At 40.3% G+C, this 17,221-nt stretch overlaps 3 protein-coding genes and 1 long non-coding RNA gene across 9 annotated transcripts in view; 1 reads left to right on the forward strand and 3 right to left on the reverse strand.

Annotated features, from left to right (window-relative positions):
• Nucleotides 1-48: 48 nt before the first annotated feature.
• On the forward strand, nt 49-2,317 carry LOC124259654. Of its 6 annotated transcripts, XR_006893885.1 has the most exons (4): nt 49-1,345; nt 1,468-1,586; nt 1,648-1,705; nt 1,919-2,317. It is a non-coding gene; the product is annotated as an uncharacterized LOC124259654 (long non-coding RNA). The 6 variants fall into 6 exon arrangements; XR_006893883.1 differs by lacking the exon at nt 1,919-2,317 and having other exon boundaries at nt 1,648-1,909; XR_006893886.1 differs by lacking the exon at nt 1,919-2,317 and having other exon boundaries at nt 1,468-1,556; nt 1,648-1,909.
• Nucleotides 2,318-3,802: 1,485 nt separating this feature from the next.
• LOC124259665 (serine/threonine-protein phosphatase 6 regulatory ankyrin repeat subunit A-like) lies at nt 3,803-6,849 on the reverse strand. Its single transcript, XM_046693841.1, has 3 exons — nt 6,606-6,849; nt 4,227-4,712; nt 3,803-4,127 (listed from the first exon to the last, which is right to left on the reverse strand). Exons 1-3 carry the CDS (start codon nt 6,847-6,849, stop codon nt 3,940-3,942), a joined length of 918 nt encoding a protein of 305 aa, XP_046549797.1. The 3' UTR covers nt 3,803-3,939.
• A 286-nt stretch (nt 6,850-7,135) lies between these two features.
• Nucleotides 7,136-11,595, reverse strand: LOC124259666. Its single transcript, XM_046693842.1, has 3 exons — nt 11,311-11,595; nt 10,133-10,291; nt 7,136-7,704 (listed from the first exon to the last, which is right to left on the reverse strand). The coding sequence occupies exons 1-3, from the start codon at nt 11,330-11,332 to the stop codon at nt 7,136-7,138; spliced, it is 750 nt and encodes a 249-aa protein (XP_046549798.1). The 5' UTR covers nt 11,333-11,595.
• Nucleotides 11,596-12,876: 1,281 nt separating this feature from the next.
• LOC124259667 (cell division control protein 45 homolog) overlaps nt 12,877-17,221 on the reverse strand; it is a 34,662-nt gene continuing 30,317 nt past the window's right edge. The window contains exon 15 of the mRNA XM_046693844.1: nt 12,877-13,014. Within this exon, the coding sequence (XP_046549800.1) occupies nt 12,877-13,014 (138 nt within the window). The remainder of the gene's footprint in view (nt 13,015-17,221) is intronic.

The following is a 17,221-nucleotide window of genomic DNA, read 5'->3' on the forward strand; positions in this document are numbered from 1 at the left end:
CCACTCAGCTGTAAATGGGAATGCCACAATAACTCGGTACGCCTAGTGGCTGCAAGAGTTGTATGATCCCCAGGGAGTTTAGATTGACAATATGATGTGCCATTGAGATTGACATCCAGTGAACGAGGGAAAAACGAAGCGCCTTCGAGCAGCTAAGCTGAGCTGGATATCGGCGCTATACAAATGTTAGTATGCAATGCTATGCTATGCTATATACCACACGAATGAATGTAATCTATCATGTCATAGGTTAAACTATTGAATGTAATATATCATGTTATGTCACACGACTGAATGTAATATGTCATGTTATATCACACTAATGAGTATAATATGTCATGTTATACCACACGACTGAATGTAATATATCGCGTTACACTACAGGACTGAATGCAATATATCATGTTATACCACACTATTGAATGAAATATATCATGTTATACCACACTATTGAATGTAATATATTATGTTATATCACACGACTGAATGTAATATATCGTGTTATACCACGCGGTAGATTGTAATATATCATGTTATACCACACTACTGAATGTAATATATTATGTTATACCACACTATTGAATGTAATATATTATGTTATACCACAGGGTAGATTGTAATATATTATGTTATACCACACTATTGAATGTAATATATCATGTTATACCGCATGGTAAATTGTAATATATCATGTTTTACCACACAACTGAAAGTTATAAATCATGTTATACCACACTATTGAATGTAATATATTATGTTATACCACACTACTGAATGTAATATATTATGTTATACCACACTATTGAATGTAATATATTATGTTATACCACAGGGTAGATTGTAATATATTATGTTATACCACACTATTGAATGTAATATATCATGTTATACCGCATGGTAAATTGTAATATATCATGTTTTACCACACAACTGAAAGTTATAAATCATGTTATACCACACTATTGAATGTAATATATTATGTTACATCACACGACGTATACCATAACACACGGGTGATACATAACGTATGCCATACCACACGGGTGATACATAACGTATGCCATACCACACGGGTGAGACATAACGTATGCCATACCACACGGGTGATACATAGCGTATGCCATACCGCACGGGTCATACATTGCGTATGCCATACCACACGGGAGAGACATAACGTATACCATACCACACGGGTGATACATAACGTATACCATACCACGCGGGTGATACATCACGTATGCAATACAACACACATGTGAGACATAACGTAAACCATACCACATTGGTGAGACATAACGTATGCCATACCACACGGATGATCCATAACGTATACCATACCACGCAGGTGATACACAACGTATGCCATACAACACACTGGTAAGATATAACGTATACCATAACCATGGGTGAGACATCACATATCCCATACCACACGGGTGAGATATAACGTATGCCATACCGAACGAGTGAGACATAACGTATGCCATACCGCACGGGTGAGATATAGCGCATGCCATACCACACGGGTGAGACATAACGTATGCCATACCACACGGGTGATACATAACGTATGCCATACCATACGGGTGATACATAGCGTATGCCATACCACACGTTTGATACATAGCGTATGCCATACGACACGAGTGAGACATAACATATCCCATACCACACGGTGAGACATAACGTAAACCATACCACACGGGTGAGACATATAGTGTGCGATACGACACGGTGAGTTATATAGTGTGCCATACCACACATGGGTGAAACATAACGTTTGCCATACCACACACTGGTAAGATATAACGTATACCATAACCATGGGTGAGACATAACATATACCATACCACACGGGTGATACATAACGTATGCCATACCACACGTTTGATACATAGCGTATGCTATACCACACGAGTGAGACATAACGTATACCATACCATATGGATGCCATACCACACGGGTGAGACATATAGTGTGCGATACGACACGGTGAGTTATATAGTGTGACATACCACACATGGGTGAAACATAACGTTTGCCATACCACACACTGGTAAGATATAACGTATATCATAACCATGGGTGAGACATAACATATCCCATACCACACGGGTGAGATATAGCGTATGCCATACCACACGGGTGAGACTTAACGTATGCCATACCACACGGGTGAGATATAGCGTATGCCATACCACACGGGTGAGACATAACGTATGCCATACCACACGGGTGATACATAGCGTATGCCATACCACACGTTTGATACATAGCGTATGCTATACCACACGAGTGAGACATAACGTATACCATGCCATATGTATGCCATACCATTATGCAGTTATGTCTTCACAAACAAATAAGGTCTCAAGAGGACGGATTTAACGAAACAGTCTAAAACTGTCAAAACTGATTCACTGAATTAAATAGAATCATTCTATTAAACTTTTCAACTAATTCGAAGAGATTCTGCAATTTTGTGGTGGCTAAAATTGCTGCACACGGTGAACACTGTCGGCCCACGTTGTCCTGCATAGGCGGATTCAGAGGTGGGGTGCCCCCCTTTTTGTCCTGAAAGTTTATTAAATGACCATTGACACTGTCGTGAAGATGTAGTGTTGGAGCCAGGATATAAAGCAAACCTACAAGATTGGCTTCACGAAGTTATATAACATGATATCAAGGGTTATTGATATCATGATTCAACAGAACTTCTGGTTTGTATTAAACAGTATGGAACAGACTAAACATACCCAATAATACTTGGTCCCCATTTCTATATTCAGATTTATAGTATATACAAACACAAACAAAAAAGCTTTTGAAGCTAAAGTATTTGTTCTTGATCGAACAGTGGTCAACGAAGTTGCATGCTGATACAATATAAAGTTTTTCACCTTTGAAACACAAACATTTGTCTAGTTTCCTCCCGTTTTCATCCTAGAAAACTGTTAAATACACAATTTGTTCAACAATCTGACAACAGTGTCATTCGCAATGTCTCCGGAAAAAAATTACACAGAAATGTAGAATATGAAATTGTCTATCCCATAGTGTAAACTCAAGTGCAAATACTTAGGCTGTTAGAAAAATAGACACTGCTATAGGTTTTGTTATGTGTTAAAAACAGTACATTTTATATCGTGCACTGATGAAAGTACTGTGCTGCTATATTTTTAATTTGTCATCTTTACAGAAAGTGTACACGAACAAAATACTGTCTCATATCTGAACGACAAAACTATACATGAAATTAGCTTGTGTGCTTATGTATAACGTTATACACTCAATCTTCAAAATGACTTGCTATTGTGTTGAAAATGGATTTTCCTCTATGACGTCAAATGACTACAAAAATGTCATACGCCTATAAAGGTAAGGGGGCATCACTCCGCTATGCTTAACACTGAGTAATTGTATACAGCTTATATCACTTGGGGAGAATTTGTTGTGGATAAAGACATTATATTTTCGTGATGTTTTGTTCATGGAATTATAGAAAACAATGATAGTAAAAACATTTGTGACAAATTTAACGTGCACCTGGCCAATGATTAAATACGCCATCGTTTTGTCTGTAAAACAACATAAACAAATTAATATTGACATTAGTTAATGAGGCAATGATACAACCAGATCCAGTACATTAACATCTGCTCCAGCCTTCAGTAACACATCAACACACTCTGTAGATCGCCATATTGCTGCTGTATGAAGTGGTGTGTCACCTGTATTATTCTGTACATTAACATCAGCTCCAGCCTTCACTAACACATCAACACACTCTGTAGATCCCCATATTGCTGCTATATGAAGTGGTGTGTCACCTGTATTATTTTGTATATTAACATCAGCTCCAGCCTGCAGTAACACATCAACACACTCTGTAGATCCCCGTCCTGCTGCTGTATGAAGAGGTGTGTCATCTGTATTATTCTATACATTAACATCAGCTCCGGCCTTCAGTAATACATGAACACACTGTGTAGATCCCAGTCCTGCTGCTATATGAAATGGTGTGTTACCTGTGTTATTCTGTACATTAACATCAGCTCCAGCCTTCAGTAACACAGCAACGAACTTTGTAGATCCACGTCTTGCTGCTGTATGAAGTGGTGTGTTACCTGTATTATTCTCTACATTAACATCAGCTCCAGCCTTCAGTAACACAGCAACGAACTTTATGGTTCCCCGTCTTGCTGCTGTATGAAGTGGTGTGTCACCTGTATTATTCTGTACATTAACATCAGCTCCAGGCTTCACTAACACATCAACACGCTCTGTAGATCCCCATATTGCTGCTGCTGTATGAAGTGGTGTGTCACCTGTATTATTCTGTACATTAACATCAGCTCCAGCCTTTACTAACACATCAACACGCTCTGTAGATCCCCATATTGCTGCTGCTATATGAAGTGGTGTGTCACCTGTGTTATTCTGTACATTAACATCAGCTCCAGCCTTCACTAACACATCAACACGCTTTGTAGATCCCCATATTGCTGCTGCTGTATGAAGTGGTGTGTCACCTGTATTATTCAGTACATTAACATCAGCTCCAGCCTTCACTAATACATCAACACAGTCTGTAGATTCCCATATTGCTGCTGCTGTATGAAGTGGTGTGTCACCTGTATTATTCTGTACATTAACATCAGCTCCAGCCTTCACTAACACATCAACACACTCTGTAGATTCAAACTCTGTTGCTGCTCTATGAAGTGGCGTGTCACCTGTATTATTCTGTACATTAACATCAGCTCCAGCCTTTACTAACACATCAACACACTCTGTAGATCCCCATATTGCTGCTGTTATATGAAGTGGTGTGTCATCTGTATTATTCTGTACATTAACATCAGCTCCAGCCTTCACTAACACATCAACACGCTCTGTAGATCCCCGTCCTGCTGCTGTATGAAGTGGTGTGTCACCTGTATTATTCTGTACATTAACATCGGCTCCAGCCTTCAGTAACACATCAACACACTCTGTAGATCCCCGTCCTGCTGCTATATGAAGTGGTGTGATACCTGTATTATTCTGTACATTAACATCAGCTCCAGCCTTCACTAATACATCAACACACTCTGTAGATTCCCATATTGCTGCTGCTGTATGAAGTGGTGTGTCACCTGCATTATTCTGTACATTAACATCAGCTCCAGCCTTCACTAACACATCAACACACTCTGTAGATTCAAACTCTGTTGCTGCATGAAGTGGCGTGTCATCTGTATTATTCTGTACATTAACATCAGCTCCAGCCTTCACTAACACATCAACACACTCTGTAGATCCCCGTCTTGCTGCTCTATGAAGCGCCGTGTCATCTGTATTTTTCTGTACATTAACATCAGCTCCAGCCTTCAGTAACAAATCAACACACTCTGTAGATCCCCGTTCTGCTGCTGCATGAAGTGGCGTTTCATCTGTATTATTCTGTACATTAACATCAGCTCCAGCCTTCAGTAACAAATCAACACACTCTGTAGATCCCCGTTCTGCTGCTGTATGAAGTGGCGTGTCATCTGTATTATTCTGTACATGAACATCAGCTCCAGCCTTCAGTAACATATGAACACAGTCTGCAGATCCCCGTACTGTTGCTATATGAAGTGGCGTGTTGCCTGTAACATTTGAAGCTTGGTTGACACTTGCTCCTTTCTTCAGCAAATAAGAGACAACTGCTGGGTTTCCTTCACATGCACTGATAAGAGGAGTTCTTCCATCAGGTGACATCATATCAACAGTAGCACCCTTCTCAAACAGCAGCTCAACTATATGTCTGTTCCCGACCTCACAAGTTCTGCAAACAGCACTGCCGTCAACCACTGCTCCTCTGTCTAATAAATAACGTACCATGTTCGCGTTCAGGCTACATACAGCATATGTAAGACCGTGCTGGTTAGCTATATAACATCCTCTGTTAACCAACAGTTCTACAACCTCTACGTGACCATTCTGTATGACAGTGTACACACTGGGGAGAGATCCATGATACTGATTAACTTCCACTCCCTTGTTAATCGCATGCTTCACAGCTGATGTAAGGCCATATTCACAAAGATAACTAAAAACAGTTTGGCCTTGAATGTCTCTTGCATTTAGGTCGGGGTCTAGAGACAAGATCTGATTGACAAACTCACTGTCCCTGGTTTCTGCTGCCAACATAAGCGGCGTGTTTTTCAACCAACCGTATGTAGCATTTACCTCAAGTTTCATACGTCCACTGATGTATTTCAGTATACCGCATGCAGCATTCGTGCACACACCCAGTAAAATGTCCCTTCCTTCACTCTGGGTGAATGAGATATTTTCTGTCTCCATCATATATTTGATGAGATGATGTGACTTGTTGCTGGAAAGTAATTCACAAAATGACTTGTTTGATGAGTTATCAGTTAGTTTCACAATATCAGATGCACGCATGTGAAACTGGGTCTTCAGGCAGTCCATTAGCAAGTCGACAAAGTCCGAATAACAAAGTGACTGGTGTGATAAAACATGCAACAAATTGCTCTGTTGCATTTCACTTGCAAATCTTCTGGCCAAAAGTTTAGCATAAGTCCATGAGACGTTTGCAACAAGATCTGTCTCACCAGCAACGTTTTTCTCTTTTTTCTCTTTACTGGAGGGCGTAAGACGAAGTCGCTGACTTATAAAGGACAAACTACAATTTTCAATGACAAACTTTGGTTGTTTTGTACTGAGAATAAAGGAAACACTGTCATATATAGACGGATGATCAAACAAGTAGGTGTCATCTTCCTTCTTGAGGTAAGATCCAACCATATTATCAGCAGCTGCTATGTATTCATAACCGAAGTTATCATCCTCCTCCATTTCTTGTCCACTAATCTTTCCATCTCTTTTAATCATAGCCATGAACAGTGAACGCTTTATCTTATCTGTCAAATGTTTATTCAAAGTTTTGCTGAGGAAATGCAGTGGCGCTTCAAAAAACATTTGCATTTGAAAGTGAGTCCAATCCTTTTCATATGCTGCGACAAACATTTTACAGACATGGGGGAAGCCGTGTGGACAGTCTGCCTCACATATCCGAGACACAGTTGACTCTTCGATGTCTATGTTTTTTGCTTCAGCATGAACACGCCATATCTTCCTTCGCTCATAAGAGGCTCTCTGTGAGGAAACTTCCACCACATATTGGGGACTGGAAATGTAATCTGCCATCCTTCCGAAAGTCTGCCAATGAGGATTTCAGCACATAGTCACGACCTACGAGGATAATGATAGTTTCTCGTTTAACCACTGTTTGATCAACTTTTTTCATCTCTGAAACCTTCTCACTTTTGGTAGAAATGCCCAAAACATCTTTTTCTGCATATGTGTCAGGATGTTTAACATCCACCATAGGTCGTAAACGTGGTCTCCACTTTGCCCACTCAGCTGCATCGAATTCCAGATCACCGAATATGTCATCTAACATAATTACAGGGTTCTTGCAGGCCATTATGACCTCGCTGTATTCGTCTGGCGACTCCACTTGGTATACTTGTCTCCCCTGACTATCTAGGTTTTTGAGAGCCATGTAGGCTGTTGTGGACTTCCCCTCTCCTGGTCTTCCTTTAATTGTCACCCATGTCGCTCCTCTGTCCAGCTTCTCTTTCACTTTCTTGAGGGCGTCTGTCTCCACTGTGTCTTTTGTCCATGACTGTATTCTGGATGCCGTCCTCTCTGTGGACACAAGGCAGATTTAAAACAATTCTGAATGAAATATTTGCAACAGTTAACAAACTTAAGATTTAAACATCTTACTCCAGAAAAGGGAATCGAACCCGTGTCTTCGGCAGGACAAGCATATGTTTTAATCACTAGGCTACCCCACTGCCCTATACAAAAGTTACTGAAATTGTGTTAAGGCTCTTAAAAAGACATTACCCAAATTTCGGGCATCTGTTGAAATAGCAGAAGATGTAAAGATTGCATAAAGAATAAACACAAATCCGATGTTGTGCTAGGCAATGCCAGTAACAAGACGTGTCCAATAATCACTCAGATCACCCATCAAATTAAGAATATCAACAAAGTCACGCCTCGGGGACAGTGACAGATGGAGAGTAATAGATAGAGCAGCGTGACGTTGCTCGTCTATTCAACGAAATACCATTTGCTATATTATGGCGATATTTTCAGCAAAACAATCAAGCTGTAGACTGCCCCCGTAAAAGCCGCCCCCATGTCAAGACTGATGACGTTGAACCGTGCACGTCCGACACGGGACCCAGCCAGCAACCATTTTAGTTTGTACCGATACCCAGCAATAGAAGAGCATCTGTGATAACAGTTTAGTGAGAATAACGTGCCTATGGCCTCCGTGCAAGGTGAACAGACTGATGACCAGTTAAACATGCTGCTTGAGTTGTCTAGCAGTGTCCTAATCAGAGCAGTGTTAAAATGTTGTCCAGCAAGATCCACTAATTTGTTCCCCACTGAACACGCCTGGGATGAAATGGAGCGACGTTCACAGCGCCATACGAATCGTCCAGGCAACACCTTCTCGGAATGACTCTCATGGACGTTGAGTGATCTCCAGTGAGGCAATAGTACAAGGCCTGCATCAATGCACAAGGTGGACACACTCGCTACAGACATTGTAAACATGCTGCTTCTGTACCCCTCTTGTGCTGTGACAAATTTGCATATGCCAGGTGCGCTGTTCTTATTGACTTTGATCATTACCAACTTTGGACATTTGTCTTACTCAGAACTGTTGACCTTTGAATCTATTCATCTTGTCACTAAGATGTGAAACGATGAGGATGAACTGAACCAGATACTGTTTCCTACACACTTCCACACAGACAGGCTATTGTTTGATCAGGTTGATGTTTTCTGAATAATGTTGAGGAGTAAAACCTTTTCTGCCCGTTTTAGTAACTGAATATATTTTAAACATCATACCTCTTTTTACACTGGCAAGTGTTAATCCAGTTTGCACACTTTAATTCTAAAGGGCTCACTGAAATAACTCTTTTACTGTTAAGTTTGATGTGAAACTGTTCAGGTGAATATATGAGATGCATTTAAGATAAGAAAGTATACTTAGGAGTAACGCAATTATATACTATATAAGTGAGTGAGTGAGTGCGTGCGTGCGTGACTTAGCAGAACAACGCTATGAGTGATATCAGAAGTATTCATCTAAAATAGTGGGAGGCCATGACATTCATCAACCATGTTGGCGAGCCTGACCATCTCATCAGTCGCCATTTAAGACAAGCGCGGGTTGCTGAAGACCAGTTCTAACTCAGATCTTCACGGGGAGACAAGCATGGGTTGTTGAAGACCAGTTCTAACCCGGATGTTCACGGGGAGACAAGCATGGGTTGCTGAAGACCAGTTCTAACCAAGATCTTCACAGGTGAGACAAGCATGGGTTGCTGAAGACCAGTTCTAACACGGATCTTCATGGGTGAGACAAGCATGGGTTGCTGAAGACCAGTTCTAACCCAGATCTTCACGGGGGAAACAAGCACGGGTTACTGAAGACCAGTTCTAACCCGGATCTTCATGGGTGAGACAAGCATGGGTTGCTGAAGACCAGTTCTAACACGGATCTTCATGGGTGAGACAAGCATGGGTTACTGAAGACCAGTTCTAACCCAGATCTTCACGGGTGAGACAGGCATGGGTTGCTGAAGACCAGTTCAAACCCACATCTTCATGGGTGAGACAGGCATGGGTTGCTGAAGACCAGTTCTAACCCGGATCTTCACGGGGGAGACAAGCATGGGTTGCTGAAGACCAGTTCTAACCCAGATTTTCATGGGTGAGACAAGCATGGGTTGCTGAAGAACAGGTCTAACACGGATCTTCACGGGGGAGACAAGCATGGGTTACTGAAGAACAGGTCTAACACGGATCTTCACGGGGGAGACAAGCATGGGTTACTGAAGACCAGTTCTAACCCAGATCTTCACGGGTGAGACAAGCATGGGTTTGCTGAAGACCCGGATCTTCCGAGTTAAATCTTTTGAATGGACTTTAGCATATCTAATATTGTACTTCCTTTACAGGTGTGTACTCAGATTATATCAGTCCGGTTTGTACATTGCCACCATATGGACAATTATTGTGAAAACAAGTTTGTCAAATAACTCACTCCTGATCTTCTGTGCTGCAGTCAGTGGTTTCTCTTCTTCTTCTTTGTTGGTCGGAGTTGTACCGACATTCTGAGTTCCGCCAATGTTCAGATTCTTGCCCCCCTTCACTGTCACATCACCAAAGTCCTGCCGTACTTGTATAAGGTTGTACTGCGTGACTGTAACAGAAACCACATGACTGAATCTTACATAGATATGTTCCATATTTGAACTTAGTTTCTACTAGTGATTCTGAAAACAGGTTATAACATCTGCAAGACAAAAACACTAGTTTGAAAAGTTGCACTGTTTGACTGCAACAGAAGTCACATAAGTGAAGGTTCAATATACCAACCGAAACTTTAACTGCAGTAAAAAATTGCATTAGATAAAAAATTATTTGAAAAGTTAAATTATTTAAGAATAACCCTAAGTAAAAGCACTTTGCATGAAATTTGACATTCACATATTTACCGTCACGTCTCGAAAACTGCTGTAGTGAGTGAGTGAGTTTAGTTTTACGCCGCACTCAGCAATATTCAAGCTATATGGCGGCGGTCTGTTAATAATCGAGTCTGGACTAGACAATCCAGTGATCAACAGCATGAGCAATGATCTGCACAATTGGGAACCGATTACAGGTGTCAACCAAGTCAGTGAGCCTGACCACCCGATCCCGTTGGTCGCCTCTTACGACAAGCATGGGTTACTGAAGGCCAATATTCTAACCCGGACATTCACGGGTACAAAACTGCTGTAACAGAAGCCATATGACTGAAGGTTTTACAGATTTGTTCCATATTTGAACTCCAATAACACTAGTGATTCTGAAAACAGAGATAACTTCAACATATATTTTTGAAAGGCGACTGCCAAGTTACGTTTGTTCATAAATTGCTTCGATATCACTGAACACAGCTTGACAAAGACTTGTGCTGAGGTCAAACAAGCTTCCATGGAGGCTGTGTATGTTTATTGACACTCTGCCAAACACTGGCGACATTGATACCACAGCTTCAAAGCTAGACATATGCTATACCTAAAAGTAGGAGATACTGGGAATAGACAAAAACGTGAGGTATTGGTAAATGTTAGTGATATGGGATCTTATCTGCTGAGAAGTAGGATTCTAATGGTTGGTGAGATAAGATGATAGTTTATCTTAAAGAGGTCAACAATATCAGGTAAACCCACCCACCTCCAGTAGAGTCCCCAGTCATTGGTACTTCAGGCAGCCCCGAGGACTGTTTCTGTGATACAAGTGATCCTGGTATTTGGGGCAGAAGAGACGATGTTGACGGTGGTGTCAGGGCTGATGTTCCCAGGACCTGTGGACTTGTTTTCGGAACTACACAAGTTGTACTTGTGGACAGGTGTGCCTGATCTGTTCTTCCATCATCATCACCATCACCATCACCATCACCATCACCATCACCATCACCACCTGACCCTGGTTGGAGTTGCTGTTGTTGCTGGTGGTGCTGATGTTATATCTCCCTGTGCTGGCTGACAACATCCCAACATGTGTTGTACTAGTGACTTGGTATCTACGAAACAGACAGTCCAATAACATAACACGAACAATGACATATGAATACTGACATTGTTAAAATGGCATAATGCACACACTATATAGTTTTAAGTTTGTCTTAATCATGATTGTAACGTTCAGTCAGGCAATCTGGTTTTCACCACCACCCACCACCACTCAGCACCTCACCACAGTAGAGCAACAGGTAACCAATTTTGTGTATAATTTCATCAAATATTCCTTGTTTCGTTTTGCTTGGCTAAACCTAGTGGCGTGTTTATAAACTTGTTCCTCATATGGGTATTCATATTCATGGCTGTTCATATTTCTGACTGTATTTCCTGTTACCACAGGGCTTTCAAAACCTAAGTGGCCAACTAAATAGAGCCACGGATGTCTATAACTCACCTGAATTGTACGTAAATAACATAACGGCTTACAGCGGGTAAAATAACAATGGTTCGACAGGACACAGCGGTAGTTTACGTTTGACACAATTCCTACCGCCGACAGTACACCGATGATCTTTATCAAAATGCGCATTCACGATTGCTATACAACTCCTTGCCAACATCGGCAGAACCCGGCTTACAATTCAAACCTAGCACGTCTAACCTCTTCTCAGCAAGCAAATGTCAGTTGTAAATAGATATTCTCAGAATGTTGCTGCAATGTTATGGTACAACATAGCAGGGATAACTGTCAGTAGGTTTATAGTGTAACGTGTGTAAAATGTGTACAGCAACATTGGAAGCGACACTCAGCCTTCAGGTTCAACGGGATCCATGCCAGCATAATACACAGGATTATAATGGAAAGAAGTCCTATCATACCATCACTAGTAACGTTCATTTAGGCGTGACTGGTGTTGCATCAAGAAAGTGTCAGATTGCCGCCAATGCCTTCCTTAAGACACACATACCCCTACCTACTAGCTGATATGACTGCTGACGAACCAGTCTGAATTTGACCGCTGCCAGCGCCCTCCGCCCCAAGTTGTGACATGTCTTGTATCCCATCCCCTTCTTCCCTGTCTGTGTCATCACCAGATCCGCCACTCTCTTCATCAACATCCCTGTTTCTCGCACCTCCATGCCGGCCTCTTCACCGAGCTCTGTAATGCCCCCGGCAATACCTACAGGTTCCATGTTCAACGTCTGATGACGTGTCTCCATCACTGTCTGTTCTTGGCGGTCTACTGGGTGTTACATCCCCACTGTTCTGTGTCCCTGTTCATCCGTCGGTCTTTGACCGTCTTTCCATTCTACTGTTCAGCTCCCAGTTATTGTTGAAAATTAAAAAATCTTTAAACATCCTCCCTTTTCCACTTCTAATCAGTGTCTTAACTGTGAACTCTCCCACCATCATCATCTACAAGCAGAAACGCCTCCATGTGTACAAGGTCCTACATTTTATCCGTGTGTAGGAAGTAGGCATCTCCCTACCTGACAATAATCTGCCCTCTCCCCCATGTTCTCAGAACCCGATTCTCCACCATTCCCCCATATTACTCTCTCACACACACGCACCAAGACATAAAGAAGAAATGCGTTCTGTGGTTGTTATGATCAGCTGGGACTTAGAGATGGTATAGGTTCTACCGAAACGTCGCCACTGTTGAAATAAAGAAGTTGATCATCCATGTTGTGTCATCACTCTCTATGTATTCATAATGTATTTCATAAAGGATATAATATAGGCCAACTACTAAGAAAGTGAGTAGTCGTTATATTATAGATAGACAGACAGACAGACAGACAGATAGATAGATAGACAAACAAATTTTGCTTATGATGCCGCTTTGTTGGGTTTGAGGATTCAATAATCGGAGTAAGAGTATAGGGAAAAATATTGATGCGTTTACTTCCATGATGCAAAGACAATTTCTCTCCTGAACATAAACAAAATAAAAAGGAAATGATAATTGACTTCCGAAGCTAAAAACAAAGCACATTGGAACCTGTTTGTATGGATGGACAGGAAGTAGAAACAGTAGAAGAGTATAAATATCTCTGTATCTATCATTGATAGTAAACCTTTCATGGAAATCAAATTCACATCGTGTACATAGGAAAGCACAACAGAGGCTTTCTTTTCAAGCGAAAATTTCGCCATCATTTAAAGAGGCACTTATATCTTAAAATTACTATACCAAACATCCATTAATAGTATTTTAACTTTCTGCTTTCATGCCCGGCGGCAATCTCAATGCTTACCAGAAAACAAACTTGACAAAGAGCTAAACATATCTGCATAGTTGTGGCTTCAATTTCGAACTCTAAACCCCTTTCAAAGTATGAGTCAAAAGTCAAGAAGAAACATCCTGGCCATTCAGTCGGATCCATCACACTTTGTTAAAATGAATGTTATGAATTTCTGCCTTCTACCGCCGTTGCAAAAAATCATGTATTACAAAACTAATAGAACTTCAAAATCATTTTGTCCCATACAGTATGAAACTTCGAAATCTTCCCTCAAAATTGTAATAGTGAAATCCATGATGATGAGGCACGAGTGATTATTACATCATGTACTTTGATTATGTTATGATTCATCATTATAGTCTGATAAGCTTGACACATCATATATATAGGGTAATACACACTTTAAATTATTTGTTCTTATAAGCTTGTATTGGCTCTTTTGAATGCAAGACAAATCTCCTTGTGGGACAATACAGTTTTATCTTCATCTCTGCCATCCAACTCCCTATTTTTTCTGGTACTTTGGTGCTGCCTTAATCAAATCAAACTCCCTCCACATACAATCAAATATTACATGACAAAAATATCACCTGTTGATTAAAACAGAATTTACATCCTGTGTATTTTCGGGAATATTTGTTGATTGATTGATCAATTTCCTGCATGGCAATTCTCTGTATGCTGACGTCAGTAATATAAACAATGGGGTACGGGACCAGCCTATATAAGGCAAGGAATCAATAAGGATCTCTTCCTTTAACTCATATTAATTTAGTAAATCCATAACACAACTATATTTTTCATCTCCCTGTAAAGTAAAACCATAGTCTTACTCGAAAGACTATGTGGTACGGACCATAAACCCATAACACAAATACTTTTATCTCCCTGTAGTATCCATAGTCTTACTCGAAAGAGTAAGACTATGGTGTATGGGGTCATCCTATATAAGGCAAGTAATCAATAAGTATCTATTCCATAACATAACCATTTTTCACCCTCACCTGTAAAGTAGCTATAGTCTTACTTCAAAGAGGAAGACTATGGGGTACGGGTACGGAATCAATAAGTGTCCCATTAATTTGTAAACCTATAACCCTTTTATCTACCTTGTAAAATAGTTTTCCAGAGGAAGACTGTATTTATGTCTTTTCTTAACCATGAGAGTGTCACATTTCATGAAGCAAAATGGTATCAAGTCCCTCGATGTATGAAAGGGGTGTATGTTACGGGTTAGATTAATAATCCCATATCTATTACATCATCTGATGTTTAACATGAAGGATGTTTGTCTATTTAGGAGAATTGTTTTCACATATAATATCAACACTGTGTTTGTAACTTAAATGGATATGTTTACAGTACATGAATTGAAAAGCAAGCACGAGACCGGTGGGACTTCGAGGTTATTCCTCGTGTAAGGAGAAACATGAATTAGTAGATTTATTAGGTTTTAAGCATCAAAACACTTACTGCAAGAAATCCAACGAAGCAAGCTCCATGAACGTGGAAATTTATGTTATTCACTTGTATCAGGAAATCTAAGTTAAATTGAATTTACCGAAAGAACAAAACCGAAGTAGAATCGCAATTCCACTACAACCGAGGGCTGTTGTAGGTACATCCATAGAGGTTGGAAGATGGAAGTTCAAAAGAAATAAAGACGTTGAAGACATAAAACCATTGGTACTTGACAAAGTAAACGAAGATCTGAAAGATTTAAGAGGTAATACTAAATTTCAAACTCACGCTAAACATGACACTAGAGAAACAATAGTCGAATAAAAACAACTGAATACATCAACCCAATGTTTACTTCAGACGTAATTAAGAAGTTACAACCCAACCAGACATTATCAACTCCCTTTCTATAGACACATCATTAGAAAAAAATGCGAGACAAACTAGGAACGTTAAGCACCAATATGGGTTCTTGCTCAGGTTGTTGGACAAGATTAACATGGTCTACCTGATATAGCGTAAACTATATACCGTTGAAAGGTGGATCGTAATTCTACTTCACTGTCTGAGCATATTTTCAAGAAAACAAGCTTATGGTTACCGTTAGAAACCTGAGGCAAACAATTTGTATGGAGGGATAGCTATAAGATCTAAGCTAAATTTCCAGTTGAAAACATTCCTCATAGGACTCTCCAGTTACCCAGGAAGATGACGTGGGCCTAATTGGGAAGGTATAGATGAACCCACCCTGATCTCTCTCAGGTCCAAAAAAATAGGAAATAAATAGAATCAAGATTCTTAGCCACACAATCGTTTTCGGACACGTAAGGTAAAAACGTAATAGTACAATACAAGGATAAGTCCCTCTATTGTATAAGGATTGTCGTAAAATGATCAGTACACTTATGATCCAAACAAGGTGAAAAATATCACTACACATGGATAAAGAATTTCAAAGCATGACTGTTGTACAATCAATCGAAACACAGGGAGAAGAAACACTTTGTGAAAGGTGCCTTCACGGGTTTTCTAGGGCTGATCTGCCAGATTCGCACAGGGTTGATTGCCTAGGTGTAGGGGAGACAGCCGCAATGAAGAGACATGCCAAGAGAAAACAACATCTTGAAATGTATCAACCACAAAAAATCAAAATGCCAGTACCATATATTATCTGCGACTTTCTAGTTTATCATTAAACCAATCGATACAGTAGCTCAATCCACTAACTTCAAAGTTTCACACAAAAGTACAAGAGCAACGGTTGCAATTCGTATGTATCGTTCGTTGTGATGGTTAAACTAACCCTCCCGTTATTTATATAGAGACCAGACGCGGCTGAAGAATTTCTAAAGTGTTTACAACATGAAGAGAAAAATGATTATTAAAATCCATGGCAACAAAACAATAATGCGTATGACTCAAGCAGACCAGGAAGCCTGACAACAAAAAGCAACACATTGTCATGTGTGCTGTAAACATCTGAATGGTAGTCTGAAGTTAGAGATCACTGTCACACATTACTGGTAAAATACAGGTGCAGCTCACAATGAATGTAATGACAGAAGTTAAGAATAAATCATAAACTTATTCTTATATACCAGTGGTGTTTCACACATCTTCCTTGGCGGTATGACTTCATGATTATACAAGCTATTTCAAAGGTAAAGGCAACATATCCTGTATCCCAAACAATATGGAAAGATATATATCCTTTTCGCTAAATGGGTTGATTCATAGATAGTGTTTAGTTTCTGCTTGTCGTTCTCTAGACAGCTTTGGTCAAGGGCTAGTATCCCGAACGACTTCTAGCTGTAACTAAATCGTTACACCGAAGAGGAAACCTCGTGCTTTGCTGCTACGTAAAGGGTATCTACCCGTATGAATATATGGATGACTGGTCTAAGTTTAATGAG

Source organism: Haliotis rubra, unplaced genomic scaffold, assembly GCF_003918875.1.
Source record: "Haliotis rubra isolate DU_JTF1 unplaced genomic scaffold, ASM391887v1 Scf731, whole genome shotgun sequence".
Classification (NCBI taxonomy): Eukaryota; Metazoa; Mollusca; class Gastropoda; order Lepetellida; family Haliotidae; genus Haliotis; species Haliotis rubra.

Coding starts and splice junctions, on each gene's coding strand:
- LOC124259665 (XM_046693841.1), bottom strand. CDS start 6,849: ATGGAGGAGGATGATAACTTCGGTTATGAATACATAGCAGCTGCTGAT. Junction 4,713..6,605: donor AAAAGAGAAAAACGTTGCTG/GTGAGACAGATC, acceptor TTCATAGAGCAG/CAACAGAGTTTGAATCTACA. Junction 4,128..4,226: donor TAATGTACAGAATAATACAG/GTGACACACCAC, acceptor AGAATAATACAG/GTAACACACCACTTCATACA.
- LOC124259666 (XM_046693842.1), bottom strand. CDS start 11,332: ATGACTGGGGACTCTACTGGAG. Junction 10,292..11,310: donor GACTGGGGACTCTACTGGAG/GTGGGTGGGTTT, acceptor TTTCTGTTACAG/TCACGCAGTACAACCTTATA. Junction 7,705..10,132: donor TGCAGCACAGAAGATCAGGA/GTGAGTTATTTG, acceptor TTGTGTCCACAG/AGAGGACGGCATCCAGAATA.